Below are 26,919 nucleotides of genomic sequence, written 5' to 3'. Positions count from 1 at the left end.
AACAGTGATATAACTCTTATTTCTGTAACGTGGAGTTCATTTACACTGTTCAATACTCAATCTGTCTTTAGTGATTCTCAATATGTTGGATGGATTGTTCTAGGTGAAGCACTTTTGTTTTTTAAAAATAATATTTTTACTATTAATGTTTTGTACAGAGAAGCTACCATGTCATAAATGTTTTAATGAGTACATTTCATTTCCTTAGTTTCCTCCAGTTTCCCTCTCTTGTCTCTGCATACAAGTTTCTTTTTCATGTTTGTGTTTGGGAATGAAACAAATACTTTTATAGAATGCATAGTTCTCATTATAAGATATCAAGTCAACCTTTTCTTGGGGGCTGGAGGGACATTCCTGGGGCTTGAATTCAGGTGCTGGGCTTCTGTCCCTGAGACTTTGTGCTCAAGTCTCAAGCTCTACCACTTGAGCCATAGTTCTGCTTTCAGGTTTTTTGGTGTTTAATTGGAGATAAGAATCTCACAGACCTTCATGCCCAGGTTAGCTTAAATTGCTGTCCTTAGATCTCAGCCTGCTGAGTAGCTAGGATGACAGGTGTGAGCTACTGGCACCCACCTCTCAAAACCAACCATCTTTTAAGAATACATGATTTGCTTTACTAATTTCACATATCCATAATATAAAATATTAGCACTGATGGACATAAACAATCCAGTATTAAACAGGAAAAAGATTTTTATTACTTTTTAAATGTTTATTTTATTATTTTTCCTCTGTTTTTGAATTTTTGTATGGGAAGATGTGGTGATTTAGTCCAGGCGCTCATGTGTATCTTCCTCACAGTCAAGCACTGCTATGCCCAACATCTCTCCACTGCATTGAACAGCACGCCTCATCTATATGTCTTTTATGGTTATGGTATATATTTGTGTGTTTTGTTCCTCTAGTAAACAATGGTGAATACATCCGCTTTCTGGTTTGATTGCACCATACCCATACAAAATTGATATTACTAATGTTATCATATCATACTCTGTTATGTTTGAGAGTTTATGACTTCCTTGAAGATGTGTGATATAGTGTTTATCTTGGTCCCACAGTTTTCCTGTGACAGGTTTTTCTTCATCTATGCCACAGGAAATAAGGTCCCAACCTAGGTCTATAGTATCATTCCAAAAGGAAGGGACTGGAGGCATAGTTCAAGTGCTCTTGTCCTATATATCTAGTGAGGACTTGCTCAAATGTAGAGTCCAAAATAGAGACCATGCTATATTGTATTCTGTGTTTAAAGAAGAACTTGAGAAATAACAGAAAGTGAAGAATTCTGTCTCAGAAACTAATCTCATTCTGCTCCAAAGCTTGCAACCTTGGGATGATGAAAATAAGTTTGAAAACTAGTAAACTCTAGACACAAGCTCTAGACACTTGATGTGCTGTTCCATTTTTCACTTCACTTCTTTCTATGAAAATAATTACATCTCAATTAAGCCAAAGTTAACTTCTGAAACAATGTTATACACTAATTGAGGAGGGAGAGAAAAAGTGTACTTCAGGGACTGACATTCTACAGAGTTTGCTTCTCTTTGTCATGAACACATGTGAGAAAATTAAAGTCTGATAATTTATGAAAGTCAAGAGCTTCACATAATGGGGTGGTACAAATAGGACTGGAGAGGCCTCAGCTTGCCAGGAGGACTGAGCCAGGCTTTGACTATATCACACCTACCTAGGTAAGTAGTCCTGACAATTCTTTGACTCATTCATAACGTGTCATGCAAATTTCCATTGGCAGCATGAATACTAATCTCTCTTTGACTAAACTAGGTTGTTGCTGAGGGTCTGAGAGCCTTAGGACTTCCATTTTTCTTTTTCTATAGCCCAAAAGGCAGGCCTCTGAGGCCAGAAAAATGAAGGAGGCCACTTCCTAGAAACATGACCATGACAGTGCTCTAGAGTAGACCTTGGCCTAAGATTGTCTCCTTTCCCTCTTCAAAGAATCAGGAGGGGCTGGGGATATGGCCTAGTGGCAAGAGTGCTTGCCTCGTATACATGAGGCCCTGGGTTCGATTCCCCAGCACCACATATACAGAAAATGGCCAGAAGGGGCGCTGTGGCTCAAGCGGCAGAGTGCTAGCCTTGAGCAAGAAGAAGCCAGGGACAGTGCTCAGTCCCTGGGTCCAAGCCCCAGGACTGGCCAAAAAAAAAAAAAAAAAAAAAAGAATCAGGAAAAGTCTAGGAATTTTTCAATGTTTTATGAAAAATTATTTTTCTTCAGCCTACTGCTTTACTTGCATTATGAACTGTGTCAACAGAATTTCCTTTTACATGTACTTTCTATGTTTTATTTTTAGTGATGCATTTCTGTATGAGTCAACTTTGTTTTTTATATTAGGTTGCTAATTCCCCAGAAAAACATTCTAGCTCTAAGAGTTAACTTCATATTATATTTATTAACCAATTTTGTTCATTCTAATGCCATTTGATGGTGATAAATATAAACCATAATTACAAGTTAAAATTTCCTGTTGTTCTCTTGAGAATTCCAACTATCAGTTTGTTGGGCTTGGAGTAGATAAAAGCTGAGATAACACCCAAGTAGTTTATCCTCCTGTTAAGCAATATTTTGTTTTTGGTAGAAAAAAAAAATCTAGCTATCCTCTTATATTTGGGTAAAAGAGAAAAGTACACTCTTTATGTATTTATTATTTTTTTTTTGCCAGTCCTGGGGCTAGAACTCATGACTTAGGCACTGTCTCTGAGCTTCTTTTGCTCAAAGTTAGCACTCTACCACTTGAGCCACAGAGACACTTAGGCCTTTTTCTGTTTATGTGGTACTGAGGAATCGAACCCAGGCCTTCAGGCATGCTAGGCAAGCACTCTACCACTAAGCCACATTTCCTGCAAAGTTTATTTTTTTTAAGCCAATAGATTGGTTCAAATGTCTTCCTTTATTTTATTCTGTAACTTGCCCACAGTTATACATAAATTTCCTAGGAAGGACATAAGAATTGAGCCTTCAGATATGAAAGAGCAAGTCCTATAAGCCAAAACTCTGAAGATGTCTTTGGACTAATAGAACAGACAGCAAACAAATATTAATAAAACAAAAGCTTTAATAAATCCATCACAATATTAAGACATATTGATTGCACAAAGCATTAATATATTCAAATCTCTGACTAAAAGTCAGTGATTATAATGTCTAAATTCTTAAACAAAATTTAAGATTTGTTAGTGAAAATTGCTCAGTTTGCCTTTAGATCTTGTGGCAGATTTCATTATGTATTAGACATTTAGGGTAGATTATTGCTTCCTATGGTTCACTAGGATAGGCAAAATTGCTTCAATTGTCAAGGAAAGGATTGAAAAGGAATAACTACAATCACAAAGCTACCTGATACTGAAGCTGAGTATAAACCAGGCTTTGTGCAGAATATGCTGTGAGAGACTTGAAGGACAAATAAATTTAAAGTAAGCCTATAATATTTAGAAGGAAGGAGGAAGGAAAGGCTGGCAGAAAGGCATTCTAAAACATGCAAGTTCCATGGATGAATGCAAATAATTTATTTTATTTTGTAAATATTATCCATAGTTTTACATAATTTCTAGGTAAGAAATGAAATTAGTGCTCTTAGATGAAAGACCAGATCCTACCCAGGCTTGAAGAAGGAAAGGGGAATTGGTTTGATGAGGAAGTTGCAACCTTATTAGGAATAATGACACAGATAAAGCAGCCTGAAAAGTTATTTGCAATCATTCTTTCTTCTAAGGTCATGCAGCAACTGTAAAATGCCACCATGACACTCTATTTGAATACTATCGTTTCAAACCAATAATGTCCACAACTAACTTAACTACATGCCATCAACATTGGGTATTGCTGACACAAACCTGCTCTCACCTTATAACAGTACACAATATCTAGGTAATCCCCTACTGATCTACCTTGACAAACATCAAAAATCCAGAAATGTTCAGGCTTCTGTCAGATGCTCCGATGGGCACAAAATGTGAATTTAAGCTTCTCCTAATGACCCTCTGACAGCAATCCGTAGTTCCTCTAGGGCACTCTTCCTAGCTGGAGGCAGTGGGGTTATCTGACATTTGGTAATCAGAGATTCTATTGGTTGATTCAGTTTGAAGTACTGTATCATAGCTGATAAGGTGATACAGTTTGACCTAATACCAAGGACCAAAAATTCAGTAAAAATCATCCAGTCATTTGAGGTATTGAAACATTAAAAAAGGTAAAGTGTAGGCATCAAACCTTTGAAACAAAATATAACCCCTGAATTGCTATACTCATCAAAATGTAAACAGGAAAAGTGTATTTAATTAAACAAAAGCTGGGCTCTGGTGGCTCAGTGACCCAGGAGGATGAGATCTGAGGATCATAGTCCAAAGCTAGCCGAGGCAGGAAAGTCTTAGAGACTCTAATCTCCAATTAACCACCAGAAACTGGAAGTGGTGCTGTAGTGGCTCAAGTGGTAGAGCACTAGCCTTGAGCTCAAGGGCTCAGGGAACGGTGCCCAGGACCAGAGATCAAGCCCCAAGATTGACAAAAAACAAAAACAAACAAAGGAGCAAAGAAAGATACTATGGAAGTTATGGAAAGGCATTGAAAACATTGAAGCAACAGGATTTCAGAACTGTCTGAGTGTGGTTGGGAGCATGACAGTTGAGAGGTGAGACATGAGACAAGGTATGTATAAATGATTGACAAGAATATGGTGGAATGAAAATTTTTTAAATGGGGAGACATTCTGGTTATAGGACTTTAATATTCAATTCTGTCATTTGATTTGGACCTGTTAAATGTGTAGAATTTAAGGAAGTAGATAGGTTTTACTTATGAACTCAAAACAATCAAGGTAGAAAGTTTAGATTTGTGAAGACAAGGCATTTCAAACTAGACTGAAAGCTTCACAGAGTGTCACATAGGGAAAAAAAAGAGTCCTTTAGGTAACAGATAAAACAGTACCTACAACATGACGGTTCTATGCCCTGCAAAAACATGTGATATATGATTTTTTTGCAGATGCCTATTTACCAAGTTTCCTTAAACATGAGGTTTGCTGGATCAATAGTTCTCTGCCTGTAAAGTAAGAAATGTCTTTGAGTTTGGTGAAGGGGACAATCATTCTTACTATATTTGGACTTGGCATTTTAGGGAACATCTTTATTTTTTTAAATTATGTGCACATGTTTAAAGAAAACAAGAAGAAATTTATATACCTTCTATACACCCACTTAGCTTTTACAAACACCATAATGCTTCTTTTAAAAGGTACACCAAAGATATTAGCAGCCTTTGGTGTGGAGAACTTCTTGAAGGATATAGGCTGCATGATTTTCGTTTACCTAGAGAGAGTGACTCGAGGACTTTCCATCTGCACCACCTGTCTCCTCACCCTGGTCCAGGCGATCACCATCAGTCCCAGAGACTCTGCATGGAGAAAGCTAAAGCTTCAATCTGTGAGGCACATCCTTTCCCCATTGCTGTTCTTTTGGATACTCAATTCCTCGATAAGCATTAACTTGCTATACTATATAAAAAATGTAAGAAGTATGAACATATCACAAACTAGTCAATGTGATGGCTATTGCTGTTTTCTGCCAGGCAACTTGATAATGAGATGGATTTTTCTTGCCCTTATGGTCTTGAGGGATGCTGTGTTTCAGGGGATCATGGCTGTGGCCAGTGGCTACATGGAATTTCATCTCCACAAGCACCACCAGCGTGTTCTCTACCTTCAGAGATCCAAATTTGCCTACAAAACTCCCCCTGAAGTGAAAGCTGCTCAATGTGTTCTCTTTCTCATGCTTTGTTTTCTTTTCTTTTATTGGGCAGAGTGTGTTCTTTCTCTACTTATAAATTCCTTCTTAGAGAATAATTTCATGATGGTAAATATTCAAGAATATGTGAGGTTTGGTTATGAAATCCTCAGTCCCTTTATACTGATTCCCAAAGATAAAAATCTGGCTCAATGGTGGCATTGAAAACACATTGATGAAAGTTCCATTTCATTGATTTTATTGATTGTGTACATTTCAGTGTTTTGTTTTGTTCTGTTTGGTTTGGAAAACTGAAATATGACCTGGTCCATGCCAGACCAGTCTTTTTGCCATTGATCAATGGTCCCAACCCTTTTTTCTAAACTTGGCATGTGCAAATACCACAATATTTCTTTCTGAACGACTGACAAGACCAATAGCATCTTTTGGTTTGGGATACTTCCTGGATGATACAGGCTGTAAGATTGTTGTTTATCTGGAGAGGATGGCCCGGGACCTTTCCATCTCTACCAGCAGTCTCCTCACTGTGGTCCAGGCCCTCGCCATCAGTCCCAGAGGCTCTCTGTGCTGGAGATTCAAGCCAAAGACTCCATGGCAAATTCTCCCCCTGATTCTCCTCTTTTGGATCCTCAGTTCTTTGAAAAGCATCAGCTTACTTCATTACATCACAATTGGCAGGGAAAAAAGCACAGCAGAAGCTGCTGAAAATAACTATTATTATTCTTATGAATCAGAAAGTCAGAAAATCAAATGGATACTTCTTTTTCTTATGGCTGTACCCAGTGCCATGATTCAGGGTGTCATGGGCAGGGCCAGTGGCTACATGATATTTCTTCTCCACAGGCAGCGCCACCGTGTTCTCTACCTTCAGAGCTCTAAGCTTCACCAAACTCTCCCTGAAATGAGAGCTGCTCAGAGTGTTCTCCTTCTGATGTTCTGTTTTCTTTTCTTCTATTGGACAGATTACCTTTTTCCTTTCTTTTCAAATTCTTTCTTACTGAACAATTCTGTGATGTTAACTGTCACCAAGAATTTTTTATCATTGGCTATGCATTTCTCAGTCCATTTGTGCTGATTCACAGAGAGGGAAATCTAGATAGTGGCAAGCCTTAGGGGAGAGAAAGGCATTAAGAAAATCTCTGTTTCAATGATCTTATAATAAGTTTGAAAGCGTTCTTATTTCTGTTTTGCTGGTTATAAATCAAAGTCATTTCAAAATAGCTTAAATATATAAGTTTTTATTCCCAGGCCCAAAATTTTGTGAACTGTAACCCTGAGTTGACAGAGAGATCCTGGAATAACAGAATGACATAGAAATGTCTTCCTGTACTCTGCCCTAATAGCTTTAATTCTAATATTTCTGAGTCTCGAATTTTCACATAGTTAGCAGCAAGAAAACATTTTGGCAAATTTTCTAAAATAGTCCTGTGTATCTATGCTCTGTGAGAATCCATTTTCCATGATCCCACATGCATACTTGATATTTTAGAATAACCGTAGGAAATATAATGTACATTTCATGGCTCATTATTTCATAAACACAATTTAAATACTAGCAGTAGATGAGTTTTTGGTTATGTTAAAATACCTGTAAGCATTTGTCCATAAAATGAATGCAGTAGAATGCAATTTATAAAAGAATGATGAGATAAAAGTCTGTTCCTAGGAAATGACTTGCAATGTGTAATTTTTTATTTTGTTTTTTGCCAGTCCTGGGCCTTGAACTCAGGGCCTGAGCACTGTCCCTGGCTTCTTTTTGCTCAAGGCTGGCACTCTGCCACTTGAGCCACAGTGCCACTTCTGGCCCTTTTCTATATATGTGGTGCTGAGGAATCAAACCCAGGGCTTCAGGTATACAAGGCAAGCACTCTTGGCACTAGGCCATATTCCCAACTCCTGTAATTTTATCAATTAAAAAGCAATGCCAGAATAATGGCCTTTCCTGGGAAGAGAGTGCTGCTTAAATGTAAAAAGAAACATTTGGATAAACGTAAGAAGCTATAATTTTTTTAAGAAATTAAGAAAATTATTTTTTTGTCAAGGTGATGTACAGAGGGGTTAGATTCATACATAAGGTAGTGAGTACATGTCTTGTCAAACTTGTTACCCTCTCCCTCATTTTTCTCCCACCTTCCAACCCCTCCCAAGGTGTACAGTTAATTTCCCACATACTATCTTGTGAGTATCACTGTTACATTGGTTCACCATTTATCCTTTGCCCCACCATTTTGATGTTCCTCTTCCCTTCCCTAATTCAGATGAATGTATATACAATATCCAGAGTACTAAAATCAAATGCAGTGACAACAGAAGATAAACCATAGAAAAGAAAACCAAAAGAAATAATTGCACATAGTACATTAAAAATAACAACAGTGAAAAACCATTTGTTTTCATATCTTGGAGCTCACTTTGCTTAGCATCATCTTATATTATCACATGTACATAGCTATTGAGTTATTGTGATCCTCTGCTAGAACTATCCTAGACAGCATCTAATTATTTCCAGGGAGGGACACCATGGAATCTGTTTCTTTAGGTCTGGTTCACTTCACTTAATATCATTTTTTCTAAGTCTTCCTTTTTTCCCCTTTTTATTGTCAAAGTGAAGTACAGACAGGTTACAATTTCATATGCAAGGCAGTGAGTACATTTCGTGTTCAACTTGTTACCTCCTCCCTCATTTCCCCCCACCCCACAAGTCTTTCTATTTCCTTACAAATATGGCAAAGTCATTCTTTCTGATGGAAGAATAGAATTCAATCATGTATATAGACCACATTTTCTTGAACCATTTTTCTACTGAGGCATCTGGGTTGGTTGCATGCAGACCTATGGCCATCTCATTTTTGATAAGGGAGCCAAAAACTAGGATGGAAGAAAGACAACCTCTTCAACAAATGGTGCTGGCAAAATTGTTTAAACACCTGTAGAAAAATAAAGTTAGATCCTTACATATCATCCTGCACCAGAATCAATTCCAAACAGATCAAAGACCTCAAGGTAAAAGCAGATACCCTGAAAAGATTCCAGGAAAGAGTAGGAGAAAGAAAATTATTTTTAAAATGTTTGCATAGTGGATGAAATTTGTTTATAACTTTTCCTATTTTCCATTATTGTTAATACTGTGAATTCAACTCTTTCAAAATTAGTAAATAAGTCATCTTTTAGAATAAATTAGGGAGTATTTCTAGACATCATTTCCTAGGGCTCTAAGCAAGTTCCACTATGCTATCAGTATTTTTATCCTCAAAGACCTCTAAGTTGTTCTGATTCTACATAAATGTTAATGAAATATGAGATATACAGTCCTTAATTTCTTAAAGGAGAAACATTCAATATAGATCTGTGAGTGGAAAATGAAGTTCTTTCAATCAGATAGCTAAGGAAAAATTGTAGAAAATGAGAGAAAAGATGACATTGTTCAAAACAAAAATACTCATTACTTGACTTATGTGATTATAACCCCTCTGTATATCACCTTTACAATAAAAATTTAAATAAAAAATGCTTAATGACTAGTCAGGAGGCTGAGATCCATCAGATTACAGTTTGAGCTCCTCCCAGCCTGAAAACTTCACTAAAAACCAGGACAGGAAGTGTGGCTCAAGTGGTAGAATTAGTTACAGTCTAGTAAGCATTAGGCCCTGAGTTCAAACTCTAGTACTTTCTAGTACTGATAAAGTTCATAAGAATTTATGGACTGAGTGACCCGGAGACTCCGGGCCGAGCAGCATGACGTCCACGCTGGAGAACTACATTAACATTGCTGTTATTACTTCTGATGGGAGAATGATTGTGGGAACACTAAAGTGCTTTGACCAGACCATTAATTTGATTTTGGATGAAAGCCATGAACGTGTATTCAGCTCTTCACAGGGAGTAGAGCAAGTGGTGTTGGGATTATACATCCTAAGAGGCGACAATGTTGCAGTCATCGGAGAAATTGATGAAGAGACAGATTCTGCGCTTGACTTGGGGAATATCCGAGCAGAACCTCTAAACTCTGTAGCACACTGAAGAAAAACTATACATTAAACATCTGTAAATATTGTACAGAAGCTAGTTGTTCTGAAGATGATTTTTAGAATTTTTATGTATGTATAATTGTGGACTTTGACTTCATATTGATTCACTGTAATGTGTAAATTAAAATACTTCGACATTTTTATTGGAAAATCTTTGTTGGCCTAAATTAAGTATTGTAGCTTGGTTTTATTTTTCTGTTAAATAATGTAAAAACATAACAGTCATTTTGAAAACTTAGAAAAAATTAACATTTTGTGATATTATACCACGAGAACTTTTTGTATGAATGATACCAATATTGCAAGACATTTATGTATCTCTTACAGTTGAGAAAGTCGCCAGAACACATCTTGCCTTCTGCAGATATCTTATTTACAGGCGTTTATTCCACTGCATTAGTGGTAGCTTGTCAGAGTTTAAAAGTGGCACTTAGGAGTGTAGGCAAATGTGTGTTGGTGAAGTAAAGGAAAAACATACCGAACAAGTTTTAGTAAATTGGGCCAGAAGTTAAGACTTGAATACTAAGGATATAGAAAAGATAGGATTAGTCAAATCTTTATACCTGGTAGGCTAGATACAAAAGTAGAATGAACACATTAATACTGAGTTTTCTGAAATTCAGTGTATGAAAACTTTGCTTCCATGTAGTCTTAAAAACCATTGTGGCTTTTACTTTTTAAAATTGGCAATGTCTAACGTTAAAGGATTTTTGTTGTAAATGTGGGTAAGTAAACCTTAACTTTGGAGCAGTGCTTGTTGTTGTGACTCACTGGTTCCATAAATCTTTATTTCAGAAATAAACTTGACTTTTAAAAAGAATATATAAACAATGCTGTAAATAGTGTTTTTATAATTCCGGCTAGTACACAAAAGCCCTAATCCATTTTGTGGATAAAAGAATAGAAAAATATTTATATCCCTTTAGCTAAAAAAATTTTAATTGAATGCTTACCAAAAAGGGATTGGTAAACTTCCCATAAAGCTTTGTACAGTAAAAAATTTTAGGTCATATGGTCTCCATCCTCGTTAACTGTGCAGCTGTAACACAGAGGCAGCAATAGATATGTAAATTGTGGATGACTCCCAATAAAACCAATATATGAGAGCAGATAGCCTGGATTTGGCCTGAAGTTCAGGTTTCTTTACTCCTGCCTAAGCAATAAAAGTTCAAAAAGAAGAGATGATGACCAGTTTGTATAAATCCTAAAAAGAGCTTCTGGAATGCATTTTTTTCAGAGCATTTACAAATGCAGTTCATTCACATTTTTTAAAATGAAATAGTTATGATAGTTGAGGTTAAAAACAAAATGGAAACAAGCCTTGTAAAGAGAGATGTTGGTGATTTTCTTCATTGGCCACCAAGCACTATCACCCTAGAGTAATGATATCATAGTCTCTGGGAGGATTAGAGAGATTAATCAGTATTGCTATTAGTATTTCATACGGATTTTGCTTTTGTAATGCAAAGTTTTATAATGTACAGTAAAATGAGGATGCAAGGTAGTTAAAGCAAGTTTAAAGAGTCAAATAAGTAATTGTATTTGAAATTAATAAATTCTAAAAATTAAGAATACTAAACATTTTCTGGTTAAGAAAAATCCACTCTTAATGGGACAAATAGTTCCAGATTAGACCTTTATCAAGTTTCTTGACATACCAACAGAAATTACACCTAAGTAAACATAAGCCATAGTACTCTTTGTGAGTCCTCTTTAAAAATCTTCAAAAGAAAAAATCTTTGGTGTGTTTTGTGGTACATGATAGGAAAAAAAATCCATGTTTTTCATTAATAATTAATGGAGAAAGTGAATGAAAATATATCAGGAGTATAGCTAAGTTTTTATTCCTAGGTATACTTGGTAAACTTTTTATACTCAAAACAAGTCAAGTGGAATTTGCTTTTATATGAGAATTGTAAGGGATCCATAACCATTGGTGTTAGTATGATTACAATATTAATTTTTAAAATATTCCTTAGTGAAGCTGTAATAATTTTTATTTATAAAAAGGCTCATATCAGTCTTAATACTAGTGTACTTTTATGACTCAGAAGGTACAAATTAAACCAGCTTCATAAATGAATTAAAGATAATTGTGGCAAGATAGTTTCATTAAACTTAATTAGGGCAATTAGCTTAAAAAAGCAGCTTTTTAACTGAAAAGATTCTAAAATAATGGTTTTGAATTATATTGTTTTCATGTTAAAGTCTTTTGATGGGTTAAATGATGTCATGCTAACAGTTTTGTCTTAAAGTGTTAGAAATCTTGATGTCAGAACAATAAACAATATTTGCTTTAAAAAAAAGAATTTATTGACTAATTAGGTTTAGAGCATAAAATCTTAGTACTGACAGAGATGGGCTTACACTCCATGTTTGAACCCTACCCTATACTGTATCTCATTGTTCCTAGAAATATTAGGTTTACACTGCCCTGCTTAACAATGCAGGTTTTCTTTGGGTTGATTATATATACATCTTTGTATATATAATGTATATATATATATATCTTTGGTTATTTATAATATTCCAAGTTGGTAAAGATCTTTCCTTCCTAATAAAAATATGGCCTACTTGAATGCAAATATACCATAACTTTCACACATATCTCTCTTGGAATTATAAACAATCTACAAACATTTTATTCAATTTCTTTCTGTACTATTCTAATCTTCTCTCTCTCTCTAAAATCTACTGCAGGATTTGAATCTCCTGAACTGCCAACATTTTGGATGCAGTGTACTAAAATATGTAGACCTACCTAAAATCAAGACATCACACTTAATGCTATCAAGCCTACAAATTTAGTGAATTTAAAGGAAATATGTTGGATAACAGTAAATTAAATGACCACATGGAAATGGATCATATTTAGATATAAAAAATCTATTGCAAAATTATTCTGAATTCTTCAAAAGTGAAAAGTCATAATATTTTAATGCAAGGAGGAGAATGTTATAGATAGGACAGATCAAACAAATATTTGAAGAGCAGAATGTTGGATTTTATTTTAAATAAATATAGGTAATCAAAAGGAGACAATCAAAGGTACTTGAGCAACTACTACTGAGTAAGGGGATTATGGTAGAAGCTACAATGGGATAAATTTAATAAAAAGCATTTTGTATAGATAAGTTCATTAAACTCTAAAAGCTTCTCTTTAAGCTCTAATAAAAACAGAACACAAGAAGCACATCACTGGTCTCTCTGAGTCTGCCCACTAGTCTCTATGGGAGTGTCTTCTCCCTTTTCTTGATTAACTTTACTGTTTTTTAAATAAATTTTTCCATTACTTCAATTATGTTTCATGTCTTACTTGAAATCTTCTCATAGAAAGGACCCCCACTGGAAATCTCACTTATAATCCCATCATTTTTCTGAGGTCATAGTGATCTTAAATAGTGTCATGCATGTGCATGTACATAAACACACGTTTATATAACTTATAATGCATTCTATAACAATAAAGTTCTCAAGTAGGGAAGCAAACTATAACATAGGAGGAGATTTGGGATTGTTCATAGATCACTGTACGGTTGCATGTGAAAAGAAACCAGAAATGTGTAAACAAAACTGTCAGTTACTTTTAAATGTTTCTCAGTGCCTTTCTGAGAAAGAAACAGAAAGATAAAAATTACACAATGCACTATGTATAAAGCAAAGTTGGGATGACCAGAATAATGATGAGAAATCCTCAGATTTCATGCTTTCACTTGTGTTAATCTCAGATTCACAATCTGATTTAAACATTGTTTCTTTTAAAAAGAAGAAAAGAAGATCACATACATATTTCTTCAAATAGAGAAAAGTAGCACATACATTACAACACTGAGACCATTATATATTCATAAATGCCATTGTGTCATCCCAGTGACTAGAATCAGTGACCATGAGGTTTTCTCTCATTACTGGAAAAAAATAATGCTATTCACACCTTAAATCCCAGATTTATGTCCACATTTATTTACAATCCTTTGTACCAGGGACTAGGAAGGTCCTGTGTAGCAGAAGAATAAATAATAGATGGGTCCAATCTTTGGTATCAACAAATTATACAAGCGGGATTTACCATTATACAAACCCAGATGCCCCTGTGTGGATGAATGGACTAAGAAAATCTGGTATACATATACAACAGAATTCTATCCTTCCTTCAGAAAGAATGACATTGCCACTTTTACAAGGAAATGAAAGGACTTGGAAAAAAATCATATTAAGTGAAGCCAGACCCAAAGAAACATAGGCTCCATAGTTTCCCTCATTTGTAATAATTGGTATATATCTAAGATAGTTCTAGCAGAGGATCCCAATAGCTCAATAGCTATGTAAATATGACCTTAGAAAATGGTTCTAATCGAGATGAACAACAAGATATGGAAACAATGTTTTTTAATGTACTATATGCAGGTATTCCTTTTTTCTTCCATTTTTTTTCTTTTTTCTTTTGGTTTACCCCCTGTTGCCACTGTTTTTTTTTTATTTTGATAGCCTTTGTATTTATATAAATTTAGATAAATCAGATATTTGATGATGATAAAGGGAATTACAGATTGTTGGTGGGAATGTAAACTTGTTCAGCCACTCTAGAAAGCGGTATGGAGATTCCTCAGAAGGCTAAACATAGAATTCCCCTATGACCAAGCAGCCCCACTTTTGGACATCTACCCAAAAGACCACAAACAAGAACACACTAAAGCCACCAGCACAACAATGTTCATCGCAGCACAATTTGTCATTGTTAAAATATGGAACCAACCCAGATGCCCCTCAGTACATGAATGGATCAGGAAAATGTGGTACATATACACAATGGAATTTTATGCCTCTATCAGAAAGAATGACATTGCCCCATTCGTAAGGAAATGGAAGGACTTGGAAAAAAAAAATTATACTAAGTGAAGTGAGCCAGACCCAAAGAAACATGAAATCTATGGTTTTCCTCATAGGGGATAATTAGTACAGGTTTAGGCTAGTTACAGCAGAGGATCACAATACCCAATAGCTTTCGAACACATAAGATGATGTTAAGTGAAATGAACTCCATGTTATAGAAATGAGTGTTATATCACTGTTGTAATTACTTTCAACATTCCATGTGAAAATGTAGCATTTTTTTGTTGATGATCCTCTTGTATCCTCTGCCTGTGGTTGTCCCCGTGTATCACTGTATCTGATCTGAGTACCCTGCATACTGTATATACTGGTATTAGAACTAGGAAAAGGAAAAGGAATATCAAAATTGAGAGACAAAGGATAAAAAAAACAAATGACTCCAAAATCAATACTTACAAAACCATTTGGTGTAAACCAACTGAACAACTCATGGGGGGACATGGAAAGGGGGAGAGGGAAGGGAGGAAATGAGGGAGGAGGTAACAATTTGTACAAGAAATGTACCCACTGCCTTACATATGAAACTGTAACCCCTCTGTACATCACTTTGACAATAAATAAGTAATTATTCAGGAAAAAAAGAAAACTGGTGAACTAATGCAACTGTGATACTCACAAGATACTATGCTGGAAATGAATTTATAACTTGGGAGGAGAGGGGATTTGGTGGGAGGGATAGAGGGAGAAAAGAAGGAAGGGGATAAAAATGTTTGGTAAGAATTGTACTCATCTCTTTACTTACATAACTGTAACCACTCTGTACAATACATTTAAAAAAGAAGGGGCTGGGGATATAGCCTAGTGGCAAGAGTGCCTGCCTCGGATACACGAGGCCCTAGATTCGATTCCCCAGCACCACATATACAGAAAACGGCCAGAAGCGGCGCTGTGGCTCAAGTGGCAGAGTGTTAGCCTTGAGCGGGAAGAAGCCAGGGACAGTGCTCAGGCCCTGAGTCCAAGGCCCCAGGACTGGCCAAAAAAAAAAAAAAAAAGAAGAAAGAAAAACAAGTTTTAATCAAGTGGGGAAAAAAAACAATGGAAAGGGGAAGAAATGAGCACACTGAAGTTTTTGAGTTCCATTTATTGTCGAATACAGATGGTACCAAAATCCACATATGGCAAAGACTTTGAAGTGCCCATGCACATACATAAAAGTAGGTGAATCTTATCCTCCCTAGAAAAATGGTTGGGACTTTCTCAGAAAATGGAGTCCCAAGTACTAAACATTCTTTATCAAAATTGCGTATACTTATAGAAGGACTTGAGAAAGAAATGGAGTGGCTTATTCTCTATCTCAATAGCTGGTTCCCACAGATTGGAACTTTAGGAAAAACAGACAAATCTGGAGGAGTAAGCAACATTAGGTATAGATACCTGGTCTGGAGTTCACTTTCTCAACTTGTAAAAACTTAATTTTATTGTTATTCTTAAGATTTTTGTACAGAGGGGTTATCATTTCCTAAGTTAGGTAATGAAAACATTTCTTTTTTAAACAATATTTTCCTTCACTTTCCCCTCCCACACCTGTCCTCAAGTTATACTTTTTCACTTTTGTATCTAGAATAATTAAATGATAATTAAGCCTGATACAATTTCTGAGGCAATCAATTTAGTAATTGTGCAGGGAAAACAAAAGTTGTACTTCAGAGACAGAAAATCTATAGAGCTTCCTCCTCCCTGTCAGGGACACAAGTGTGAAAACTGAAGTGTCGGGGCTAGTGGCTGAGAGCTCTAGAGACGCTGAAGGTACAAGTATGACTTGTGAAGCCTCCTTGGCCAGAAGGACTAAGCACGAGTTTGTCTTCACCACAGATAACATGGTGAGTAGATATAACAATTCCTGATTTTACTACAAAATATATGCTACATAAATGTCCCTCAGAAAATGTCCCTCTGTTAACATGAATGTTACCTTCTTTGCCTGAATCAGGGAGTTACTGACTAGTCTTGTGAAATTCTAAATATCATAACCTGAAGGAACTCACCTGAATTTTATTCTAGTTTTATTTAGCAACAGGCAACCAGCCTATTTTTATTGGAGAAAATGGCCAAGGGTGAGTGCTATCTTGCCTCAGTTATTAGATGCTAGGCCAAGATAGGGCTTTATCCACCTCAATTATTGTAAAGCCTGTCTTTAAAACTAGATTTCTACTGAGTTTCCAAAGCAAATGTAGGCAAATAGTCACTATTCCTTCTTCTGATATGCTTCCAGCCAAAAAACAACAGCAACAAACAAACAAAAACCTAAGTTTCTTAATACATGTCTAAGAAGCTCATTCCAAACACAATTTGGAGCTTTGGAGTTTGGGGAAAGGAAGAAAGAAAGATCGGGGGCGGGGGGGGGGGGGTGGTATGGGCCTCATTGGCAAACAAATAAGCATTAACCAAACAATAAAAGGTGTAAGTCCATTAAAATATTAAGATATATTGGTTACAGGAGGTTGAAATGGATAAAACTTCTGACTAAAAAATCAGTGATTATAATATCTAAATTCTTAAACAAAACTTAAGATTTGTTAGTGAGTTACTGTTTGCCTTTAAATCTTGTAGCATGCTTGCTTCTGATGATTCACCGGTAAAGGCAAAATTGTTTCATTTGTCAGGGAAAAGATTGAACTGGAATAACTACAGTCATAAATCTACCTGGTACCTAAGCTGAGTATAAGCCCAGCATGGTGCAGACAATGTGGTGAGAGACCTTCGGGACAAATATATTTGAAACAATCCTGTAATATTTAGAAGGAAGGAAAAAGGAAAAGCTGACAAAAGGCATTCCAAAACATGCAAACCTTTCATGGATTAATCCAAATATTTTAATTTATTATATTTTGTATAAACTACCAGTTGTTTTATGTAATTTCTAGGAAGGAAATGAAGTTAGAGCTCTTACATGTGAAAGATTAGATCTTATTCAGGCTTGAAGAGGGAAAAAGAACTTGGTCTGATGGGGAACTTGCAACCTTACTAGGAAAAATGACACAGATAAAGCAACCTGAAAAGTCAGTGAGGTCATTCTTTCTTGTAAGGTCATGCAGCAACTGTAAATGCCATCATGACACTCAATTTGAATACTATCATTTCAAACCAATAATGTCCCCAACTGACCTAACTACTTGCCGTCAACGTTGGGTATTGCTAACACAAAACCTGCCCTCACCTTATAACAGTACACAATACCTAGGTAATACCATACCCTGATCTACCTTGATAAATATCAAGAATCCAGAAATGATTCAGGCTTCTCTCACAAGCCCCAATGGGCACAAAATGGGAATTTAAGCCTCTCCTAATGACCCTCAGACAGCAATCCATAGTTCCTCTAGGCCACTCTTCCTACCAGGAGCCAGTGGAGTTATCTGACATTTGGTGACTCTATTGGCAGAATCAGTACTGTATCATAGCTGATATGGTGATACAGTTTGACCTAATAGCTGAGGACCAAAAATCCCCTGAACACTCGTCAGCTGTAAAAATCATTTAATCATTTGAGTATTAAAACACAAAAATGTTAAGGTTTAGGCATCAAAGATAAAACCTGGAAGCAAAATATAAACCCTGAATTGTTGTGCTCTTCAAAATGTAAGAGAAGAATATTTAATAAAACAAAAGATACTGTGGAGGTTTCCAAAAGACATTACAAATGTTGAAGCAACAGGATTTCAGGACTGTCTGTGTGTGGGTCAGGGGAAATGACAAGTGGGAGAAGAGTCAAGGTATCTGGAAAAGTTTGATAGGCATGTAATAGGATGAAAATTTTTTAAAAAAAGAAAAATTCTGGGGAAGGACTTTGAGGTTCAATTCTGTCACTTTAACTTGGACATGTGAAATGTGTATGATTTAAAAGGCAGACAACTTTTACTATTATGAACTAAAAAAATCTAGATAGAAAGTTTAGATTTGTGAAGACATTTATTAATAAGGCATCTCAGACTATACTGAGAGATTTGCATAAAGTGTCACATCGAAAAAGACAGTCCTTTTGGATTAAAAAAATAAATCAGTACATGGAACATGATTGTTCTTTTCCTTGCAAAAATATGTTACATGTGACTTTTTTGCAGATGCCTTTTGTCCTTGGCAACAGTTGCTTAAGTATGGTGTTTGCTGGAGCCATTTTCCTCTGCCTATAAAGTAAGATATGTCTTTGAGGTTTGTGAAGGGAACAATCTTCCTTTGTTTATCTGGAGTTGGCATTGTAGGGAACATCTTTAGTTTTTTGGCTTACGTGCACATGTTTAACAGTACCAAGAAGAAATATATACACCTTCTATTCATCCACTTGGCTTTTACAAACAGCATAATGCTTCTTTTAAAAGTGACACCCAAAACACTCGCATACTTTGGTGTGGAGAACTTCTTAGAGGATGTAGGTTGTATGATTTTTATTTACCTAGAGAGAGTGACTCGAGGAATTTCCATCTGCACCACCTGTCTCCTCACCCTGGTCCAGGCCATCACCATCAGTCCCAGAGACTCTGTGTGGAGAAAGCTGAAGCTTCAATCTGGGAGGCACATCTTTTCCTCATTGCTGTTCTTTTGGATACTCAATTCCTCGATAAGCATGAACTTACTATTCCACATAAAAAATATCAGCAGTATGAACACATCACAAATTACTCGAAGTGAGGGCTATTGTTATTTTCTACCAGGCAACTTGGTAATGAGATGGATTTTTCTTGCCCTCATGGTCTTGAGAGATGCTGTGTTTCAGGGGATCATGGCTGTGGCCAGTGGCTACATGGTATTTCTTCTCCACCAGCACCACCAGCATGTTCTCTACCTTCAGAGATCCAAGTTTGCCTACAAAACTCGCCATGAAATGAAAGCTGTTCACAGTGTTCTCCTTCTCATGCTTTGTTTTCTTTTCTTTTATTGGACAGAGTGTGTTCTTTCTCTATTTTTAAGTTTCTTCTTAGAGAGTTATTTCATGATGGTAAATATTCAAGAGTTTCTGAGGGTTGGTTATGCAATTCTGAGTCCCTTTATACTGATTCCCAAAGATAGAAATGTGGCTCAATGTTGGCATTGAAAACACATTGATATCACATTTTGTCACAGGTTTCCAGATTTTTTGGTGCATTCAAAACATGTTAAACAAATAAATGAAAATGAACATTAATCAAACAGAAATTTGTCTAAGAATATCACTGATTAGTGCTTTTATAATATTCAGTGATCAGTTAGTCTTTAGTAATCCATGAAACATTTGGGATTGGTTATTTTAGGTGAGGAACTTCCTTTGTGTTTTAAAAAATGACTTTATTGTTACTATTAAAGGGTTTACAGCTATTAAAGGGTTTACTAGCTAATGAGTACAGTTTTTTATGGAACAATGTCACCACTTCCTTTACTTTCTTCCAGTTTCCCCCTCTCATCCCTGCTCACAGATTTCTTTCCTTTTTTATTGAATAGAAACAAATACTTGTATAGAACCCATAGTTCCCATTATAAGATATCAAGTCAACTATTGTTGTGGGGGGGGTGGGTGGTGGCATTCTTTAACTTTTGTGTGCAACTCTAGTGTTCCACTATTAAGCCCTAACTCCACTTTCCGCTTTTGGTATTTTTCTGGAGATAAGAGTCACACCAGCTTTCACACCCAGGTTGGCTTCAAACTGCCACTCTTAGATCTCAGCCTCCTAAGTAGCTAGGATTACAGGTGTGAGCCACTGGCACCCAGTAACCCCTCTGTCCCTCACCTTTACAATTACATTAAATTAAAAAAAAAAGAATACAGGACTGGCTTTACTCATTTCACATATTCATAACATACCCATAGTATAAAACATTAGCACTGATAGACATAGGCTTACACTCCAGTATTAAATAGTAACACTACTTTTTTATTCTTTTCTTTAATACTTATCTTACTAACTTTTCCTCCTTTTTTGTGCTTGATGTCAGGATTGAGGCCAGATGCTCATGTGTTTCTTCCTCACACTCTACCACTGAAATTTCCAACACTTGTCCACTCCACTAAGAATGCCTCATCTGTATGTCTTTTCTGGCTCTGTACATATTTTTGTGTTTTGTTTCTCGAGTAAGCAGTGGCGACTACATCCTCTTTCTGGTTTGATTGCATGATAGTCACACAAAAAGGATGTTACTAATGTTATCATTTCATACTCTAGGATATTTGAGAGATTATGACTTGCTTAAAGATATGCAGTATGGTGTTTATCGTCATTTCACAGTTTTCCTGTAACAGGCTTTTCTTCATCTATGATACAGGATATAAGGTAAGATAGGAGGTTCCCATATAAGTCCTAAATATCATTCCAAAAGGAACATAAATGCTTGAAGAAAAATTAGAAATTGACATAAAAGTTGAATTATGAAGAGCATAGCCAGTCAGAGGCAAAAAATAAATAAATATATATATATACATATATATATATATATATATATATATATATATATATATATATATATATATACACACACACACACATACACACAACTGGCAGAAAAAAAAGAAAATGGACAGGTATTATTTCTCTCTATTTCCCGGCTCTGAGCCGTTTTGAAAGGGCGAGACAAGGCAGCTCCATTTAGGATATGACACCATTCTTCTCTCACTCCACTCCACATTCCCATCTCCTGGACTGGCTAAGTCCCAGGAGTTTCAGCGCTTGTTGCTGGGATGGTATACTCCCATCCGCATTTACGGTTTTTTGTTTGTTTGTTTGTTTGCTTGTTTGGCCAGTCCTGGGGCTTGGACTCAGGGCCTGAGCACTGTCCCTGGCTTCTTTTTGCTCAAGGCTAACACTCTGCCACTTGAGCCACAGTGCCACTTCTGGCCGTTTTCTGTATATATGTGGTGATGAGGAATTGAACCCAGGGCCTCATGTATACGAGGCAAACACTCTTGCCACTAGGCTATATCCCCAGCCCTTGCATTTATGGGTTTTTAACTCAGGGCCTGAGCACTGTCCCTGAGCACTTCTGTTTGAGGCTAGTGCTCTACTACTTGAGCCACAGTGCCACTTTGAGCATTTTGCTGGTTCTCTTGAGCCAAGCTCTCAATCTGGCTCTTTGCTGGTTAACTGGGAGGTGGAGTTTTAGAGAGATTTTTCTTTTGCCTGGGCTGGCTTTGAACTGTATCCAGGGAGTCTTAGTCATACAAGCCCTTTTTATCTCCAATTGAGCAACAAGGAAAACAACAGAGATAATCCATTTGTAACTTGTTGAGAGCTGACCAAAAACTGCTTGTTAAGGTTTTGCTGTAACACTTAGACAACATGAGATCTATGTGCCATCAACCTGAATCATGCCATTTCATCTTACCGGCAAGTGAAAGAGAACACAGATAAATTACAAGCAGGGACAAAGGGTTAAAGTGGTGTGGAATTTTCAGTTTTAGCAGTGGCTGCGTCTTTCATCCCAAATTAGCAGGTTCCATGCCATGCGATGGAGAGATCTGGGCAAGGCTGCAGTGGCATCTCTGGATAGACTGTCACACCATGTCTTGGGTTGCCTGGAAAATTTCTACACAGACTGGTTGATATTTAAAATCCCCCAACATTTAAGCAGGGTAAAAGGATTTTCTTAATCACAAAATTCACACGGCTATCTCTGTGACCACCAACATAACTATGATGATTTATCCTAGAGTAACTGTTATGATAGGACTATCCAAATCCTCACAAGGCTCATAAATCGTTTGAGCAGTTTCCAATGTAAGAGAGAGGGAGAGAGACCAAGGAATTGTTAGTAGTGAAACCAGGCAGCTTGGGAACAGACAGCTAGCACACGCGTTGGACCTGTATCTTAGCAAGCAAAATGTTTAATTTTGGGTTAGGAAAATTTAGGTTAATAGTCACATTTGTATGAAACAATTCTGATTTCTTGATCTTGAGAGTTTATGAGAACACAGGAGAGAAAAATGAGAAGGTAAAATCTTAATTTACGCCAAAGAATTGTCAGGACTAGATGTACACTTGACTTTTAACACACTGAATATAAAGAATAACACATTGGTTTTATATCATTGTACTTATAACACATGCTGTATTATTTGAACCTTTTGGAGTTTTTCTTAGACATATTTGCTTGCACCCGAACACGACCGGTTTGGGTTGAAAACCTATTTTTGTTTTGCTTTTAAGTTTTACCAGACAGATATACAGACACACAGACACACATATGAACCCTGAGCACTCTTAAAATTGCTTTTCTGATTGGCCATTTAAGTTTTCTGGAATTCCAGTGGCAAATGGTATTAATTTGCTCATAATAGAACCATGTGGTTGATAAAAAACAAAAAGGAAACCTCTCCTAGTCACCCAATCCCAAGACAAATCTGTGACTCCCAACATGACAATTTTTTCAAATACAGATTATCTGAAAAGCCACATTTTGAGAAACCAGTTTAGCTCCCATGGGGAGCTTAGGAGAGACAGGACATGAACAGACAGTAAACTCACGGAAAGACACTTTCATCTTCCAGCATCTGAATTGCAAGGCACCTTTGAAATGCAAGGCCAAAGTTACAGAGTTCAGAGTGGGGGCAGGGTTACTGGGAGCTGGAGACTCCAAGTCCCTGCCTCCAGGAATTTGACATGCCCATCACCTGGGGGAAGGGTGGGACTCCACCTTCAAGAGTTTTTGGAACCTTGAGGGAACCAAGATGTGGGATCTATTGCCTGCCACATGGTCAATGCTAGAGAAAACAGGATTTAGCCAACAACAAGCAGAACTTAACCGAATCTCCAAGCTTAACAAACATCAATAACATGAGCAGCAAACCTTTCTTTGCGTCTTTCAAAGCAGCTTTTTTAAATCACATCAGACAAGCAAACTTTCCATCCATCCAGAAAAAAACTCCTCCAATTTTTGTATCATTGAACTGGAAATTATAGGAAATCCAACCAAATTACTTATTGCTGTATCAAAACTCTTTGTTTCCCTTTTTTAAATATCTCCAATTATTGCGTTTTAGTTGGAAATCTTGGGCTTTTTCCTTGTTCTCTCACTCAGCCTGTGAGCTGTAAACTTGCCACAGAGAGAAACAACAGGCATACCGCAGGAGGGAGGGCGGGGGGCGATCTCGCAGATCCGCAGCAGGCTAGCCCCACCCAGCTGCTGTGAAGCCGGCAGCTCGGTCAAAAAGCAGTTTCCGTCCAAACGCTCCGCCGCCACCGTGCGGTAGCCTCAGAAACGGAAAGGGACGGGAGGGGGCCAGCATGAGGGCGAACCACCCCGGGCACCCCACACAGCTCGTGGTCTCCGCCCACCATTTCCCAAGCACCGCTGAGGAACCCGAGCTGTCAGCCCTGGGCCCCCAAGTGTGTAGCCGCCGCCGTGGGCGCCCAGCGCACGCCATTGCTCGCAAACCCGAGGCCTCGTGGAGCCCAGACGCTCTCCGCACACACCCCGCCACCTGTTCGCAGATCAGGAACTGGAAACGCCAGGTGGGCGAGGGCTCCCGCCGCCATCCCCAGCGCTCCCCTGCCATGTCTCTGCGGGATGCACCCCGCTCCCCCCTGCTCGGCGCGAAGCCGTGTCGCTGGACTCGCAAAGCTGCATGAGCCCATTCCCCCCGAGGGCAGCAGAAAATCCGCTTCTCTCTCTATGCTTCTGCCCCATCTGGATGGGCACGACCCTCCTCTGAAAACCCACTTACTCAGTGTAACCTGTGGGGTTACTAGACCCCGAAATTCCGGGCGTTCCCGCCCCACATTGGGCACCATATGTTGGAGCTCGTGACCCCTTTTCCCCCTATCTCCTGGGGGAATGCCTGATCCCAAACTATGAAAGAATACTCGGCAAGGGGCTGGGAATATGGCCCAGTGGCAAAAGTGCTTGCCTCGTATACATGAGGCCCTGGGTTCGATTCCTCAGCACCACATACACAGAAAATGGCCAGAAGTGGCGCTGTGGCTCAAGTGGCAGAGTGCTAGCCTTGAGCAAAAAAGAAGCCAGGGACAGTGCTCAGGCCCTGAGTTCATGGCCTAGGACAGGCCAAAAACAAAAAAAGAACACTTGGCTTTTATCCCTCCCGCCCACGGAAGGAACAAAGCGTGTTCTTATGGATTACATTAAGATGAGGAAAGTTGCCGAAATCCCCTTCCCCGTCAGCCCCCCTCAGGTGTCCGACACAGGAAGAAAATCCCGGGGAGCCAGTCTGGATGGTCTACCAGTCTCACCCATCCAGAAGGCGGGCAGAAGAATTTATTACGGTGACAAAGGCGGAAGGAGCGGGACTTGGGGTGACTAGCTGATTGGCTGAGCTGGGCTGTCCATCAGGTGATGTCATGAACTTCCTCTGTGGGCGGAGATCACAATCCCCCAAGGGCCAGGCCTCCGCCATTAGACATGTGGCCAAGCCGAGAGGCAGGGACCGCTTGATTCTCTTCGGGTTGAGGCCGGAAGGTGGGAGGGGCTCCATCCCACACTGCCCCAGGGATGGGGGAAGGGCAGTGTGAATCCCCAACAATAGAGCCTTCTGAATTTTGTTGCTATTTAGCCCAGTCATCAGCAATACTTGGAAACAGAGAAAACTGAAGGACCTCAGCAATTCTCAATGGAGTAATCTATAGCAAAACAGATGTCCTGTAGGTTGCCAAATTAGTCTCCCGTTAATCAATAAAATGCTGAAATCATGGTGTGGCTCATGTAATAAAGTAGCAGTCTTCTTTGCCAAGCAACAGCATGAGGTCTTGAGTTCAAGCCTCAGTACAACCACACACAGAATAAATCAAAATAGAACCAAGACATAAATTAAACAAGTAAAATTATAAACAGAACACGTTATAAGTGTTACAAAACAGAGGAAATGTTACGTGAAATTAAATTGGCAATTAATTTGATTTTTTAATTAGCAAAACAATGAAGTTATCTATTCTGGGGAGCAAGGGTGGGGGCAGGGGTGGAGATGGGAGCAGATGGCTTCACTGAAAGGACCTCAGCATGGGGGCAGACCAAGTGGGGCCCCAGAGCAGGCAGAGTGGGGCCTCCTGGTAGAAAAAAAAAAAAAAAGGAAAAATTATCTGTTCTTTTCTATGAAAGCAACTATCAACTATTATTTCTCTGTCCTGATAGCAGAGCTGTAAATACAGGCACATATCCAATCACACATTAAACCAAACATACACATGTAAACCTAGGAGGGACTTGGAATACTTAAAAGGTCTTCACAGCATTCGTGCATAAACCACAAGAAAGTGTTGTGTTCATTTTTTATAACCACTGACCAGAAATTTTAGACATTTGTGGTCTTCATTGTGGAATTATTCATGCCCAGATTTTCTGTGTTTGTATGGCTGTGCCATCCTCACACACCCACTGGCATAATAGTTGAGTATGAAGGATCTTCGATAACACAGTGGAGAATTTTAAAAAGTTAAAAAAAATTAAATGTGTGAGGGAGCCCTATTTTCTCAGTCACCTCAGGCAGTACAAGTTTGACTGCAGTCTTCAGTGCGACATGGGCTGTAACAGCAGAGAAACCTGTACCACATGATGCAAATGAGTGTAAGACAACCCCACAGGCTCTGCTGTCAGTTCCTCAAGCAAGAGTAGGAGCTCTCCACTCCTCTCTCCTCTTCACTCCCTCAATATAACTCTTTTGTGGGTTAAATAAAGTAGTGTCATCTGAATGTGAGGTCTCTTCTTCCTCTCACTGCCCTGCATTCCTTCACTTCAGGAAATACTGGGATCTGGGAAGGGAAAGAATGGGTGGAAAACAGAAAAATGTTATTAAAGGTAAATCTGCATATCTGCCTGTGGTGAATTTAAAATCACCTGCCTCCATCTCCTTGGACCTTCTTTATTGCCTAATGGACCATTGAGAAAAAGACCATATATGAAATGGTATTAGGGATCCAGAACTGACATGTGATTGTGATAGGGAAATGTACACACATCCCTCTCAGTTCTCATGGGCAATGTCCACAGACGCTGAGCATCTAAAAAGACAACCATGCCAGGTGCTGGTAGCTTACACCTGTAATCCTAGCTACTAAGTAGGTTGAAATCTGAAGGTCATGGTTCAAAGCCAACTCCAGACAAGAAAGTCTGTAAGACTCTTATCTGTAATTCAACACCAGAAAACCAGAAGTGGAGCTGTGCATCAAAGTGGTAGAGTGCTAGCCTCAAGCAAAAGAGCTCAGAGACAGCACTCAGATCCTGAGTTCAAGCCCCAAGACCAACAAAAACAAATAAGAAAAAAAAGACAATCCTTATTTGGTAGTGAGCAGTTCAAAGAAAAATACCTATAACAAAGACCAGAAAATAGATGTAA

General features: G+C 38.1%; 3 protein-coding genes across 3 annotated transcripts; all 3 read left to right on the top strand.

Moving 5' to 3' along the window:
* Positions 1-5,067: 5,067 nt before the first annotated feature.
* On the top strand, positions 5,068-5,958 carry LOC125353625 (putative vomeronasal receptor-like protein 4). The gene has a single exon (XM_048349298.1). The coding sequence runs from the start codon at positions 5,068-5,070 to the stop codon at positions 5,956-5,958; it is 891 nt and encodes a 296-aa protein (XP_048205255.1).
* A 3,531-nt stretch (positions 5,959-9,489) lies between these two features.
* LOC125352926 (U6 snRNA-associated Sm-like protein LSm8) lies at positions 9,490-10,602 on the top strand. The gene has a single exon (XM_048348320.1). It carries the CDS (start codon positions 9,490-9,492, stop codon positions 9,772-9,774), a length of 285 nt encoding a protein of 94 aa, XP_048204277.1. The 3' UTR covers positions 9,775-10,602.
* An 8,211-nt stretch (positions 10,603-18,813) lies between these two features.
* Positions 18,814-19,704, top strand: LOC125352874 (putative vomeronasal receptor-like protein 4). Its single transcript, XM_048348269.1, has one exon. The coding sequence runs from the start codon at positions 18,814-18,816 to the stop codon at positions 19,702-19,704; it is 891 nt and encodes a 296-aa protein (XP_048204226.1).
* The last annotated feature ends 7,215 nt before the right edge of the window (positions 19,705-26,919 follow it).

The sequence above is a fragment of the Perognathus longimembris genome, chromosome 6 (genome assembly GCF_023159225.1).
Source record: "Perognathus longimembris pacificus isolate PPM17 chromosome 6, ASM2315922v1, whole genome shotgun sequence".
Taxonomy (NCBI): domain Eukaryota; kingdom Metazoa; phylum Chordata; class Mammalia; order Rodentia; family Heteromyidae; genus Perognathus; species Perognathus longimembris.
Note: the sequence above shows the minus strand (reverse complement) of the source record. Positions and strands in the feature narration are given on the sequence as shown.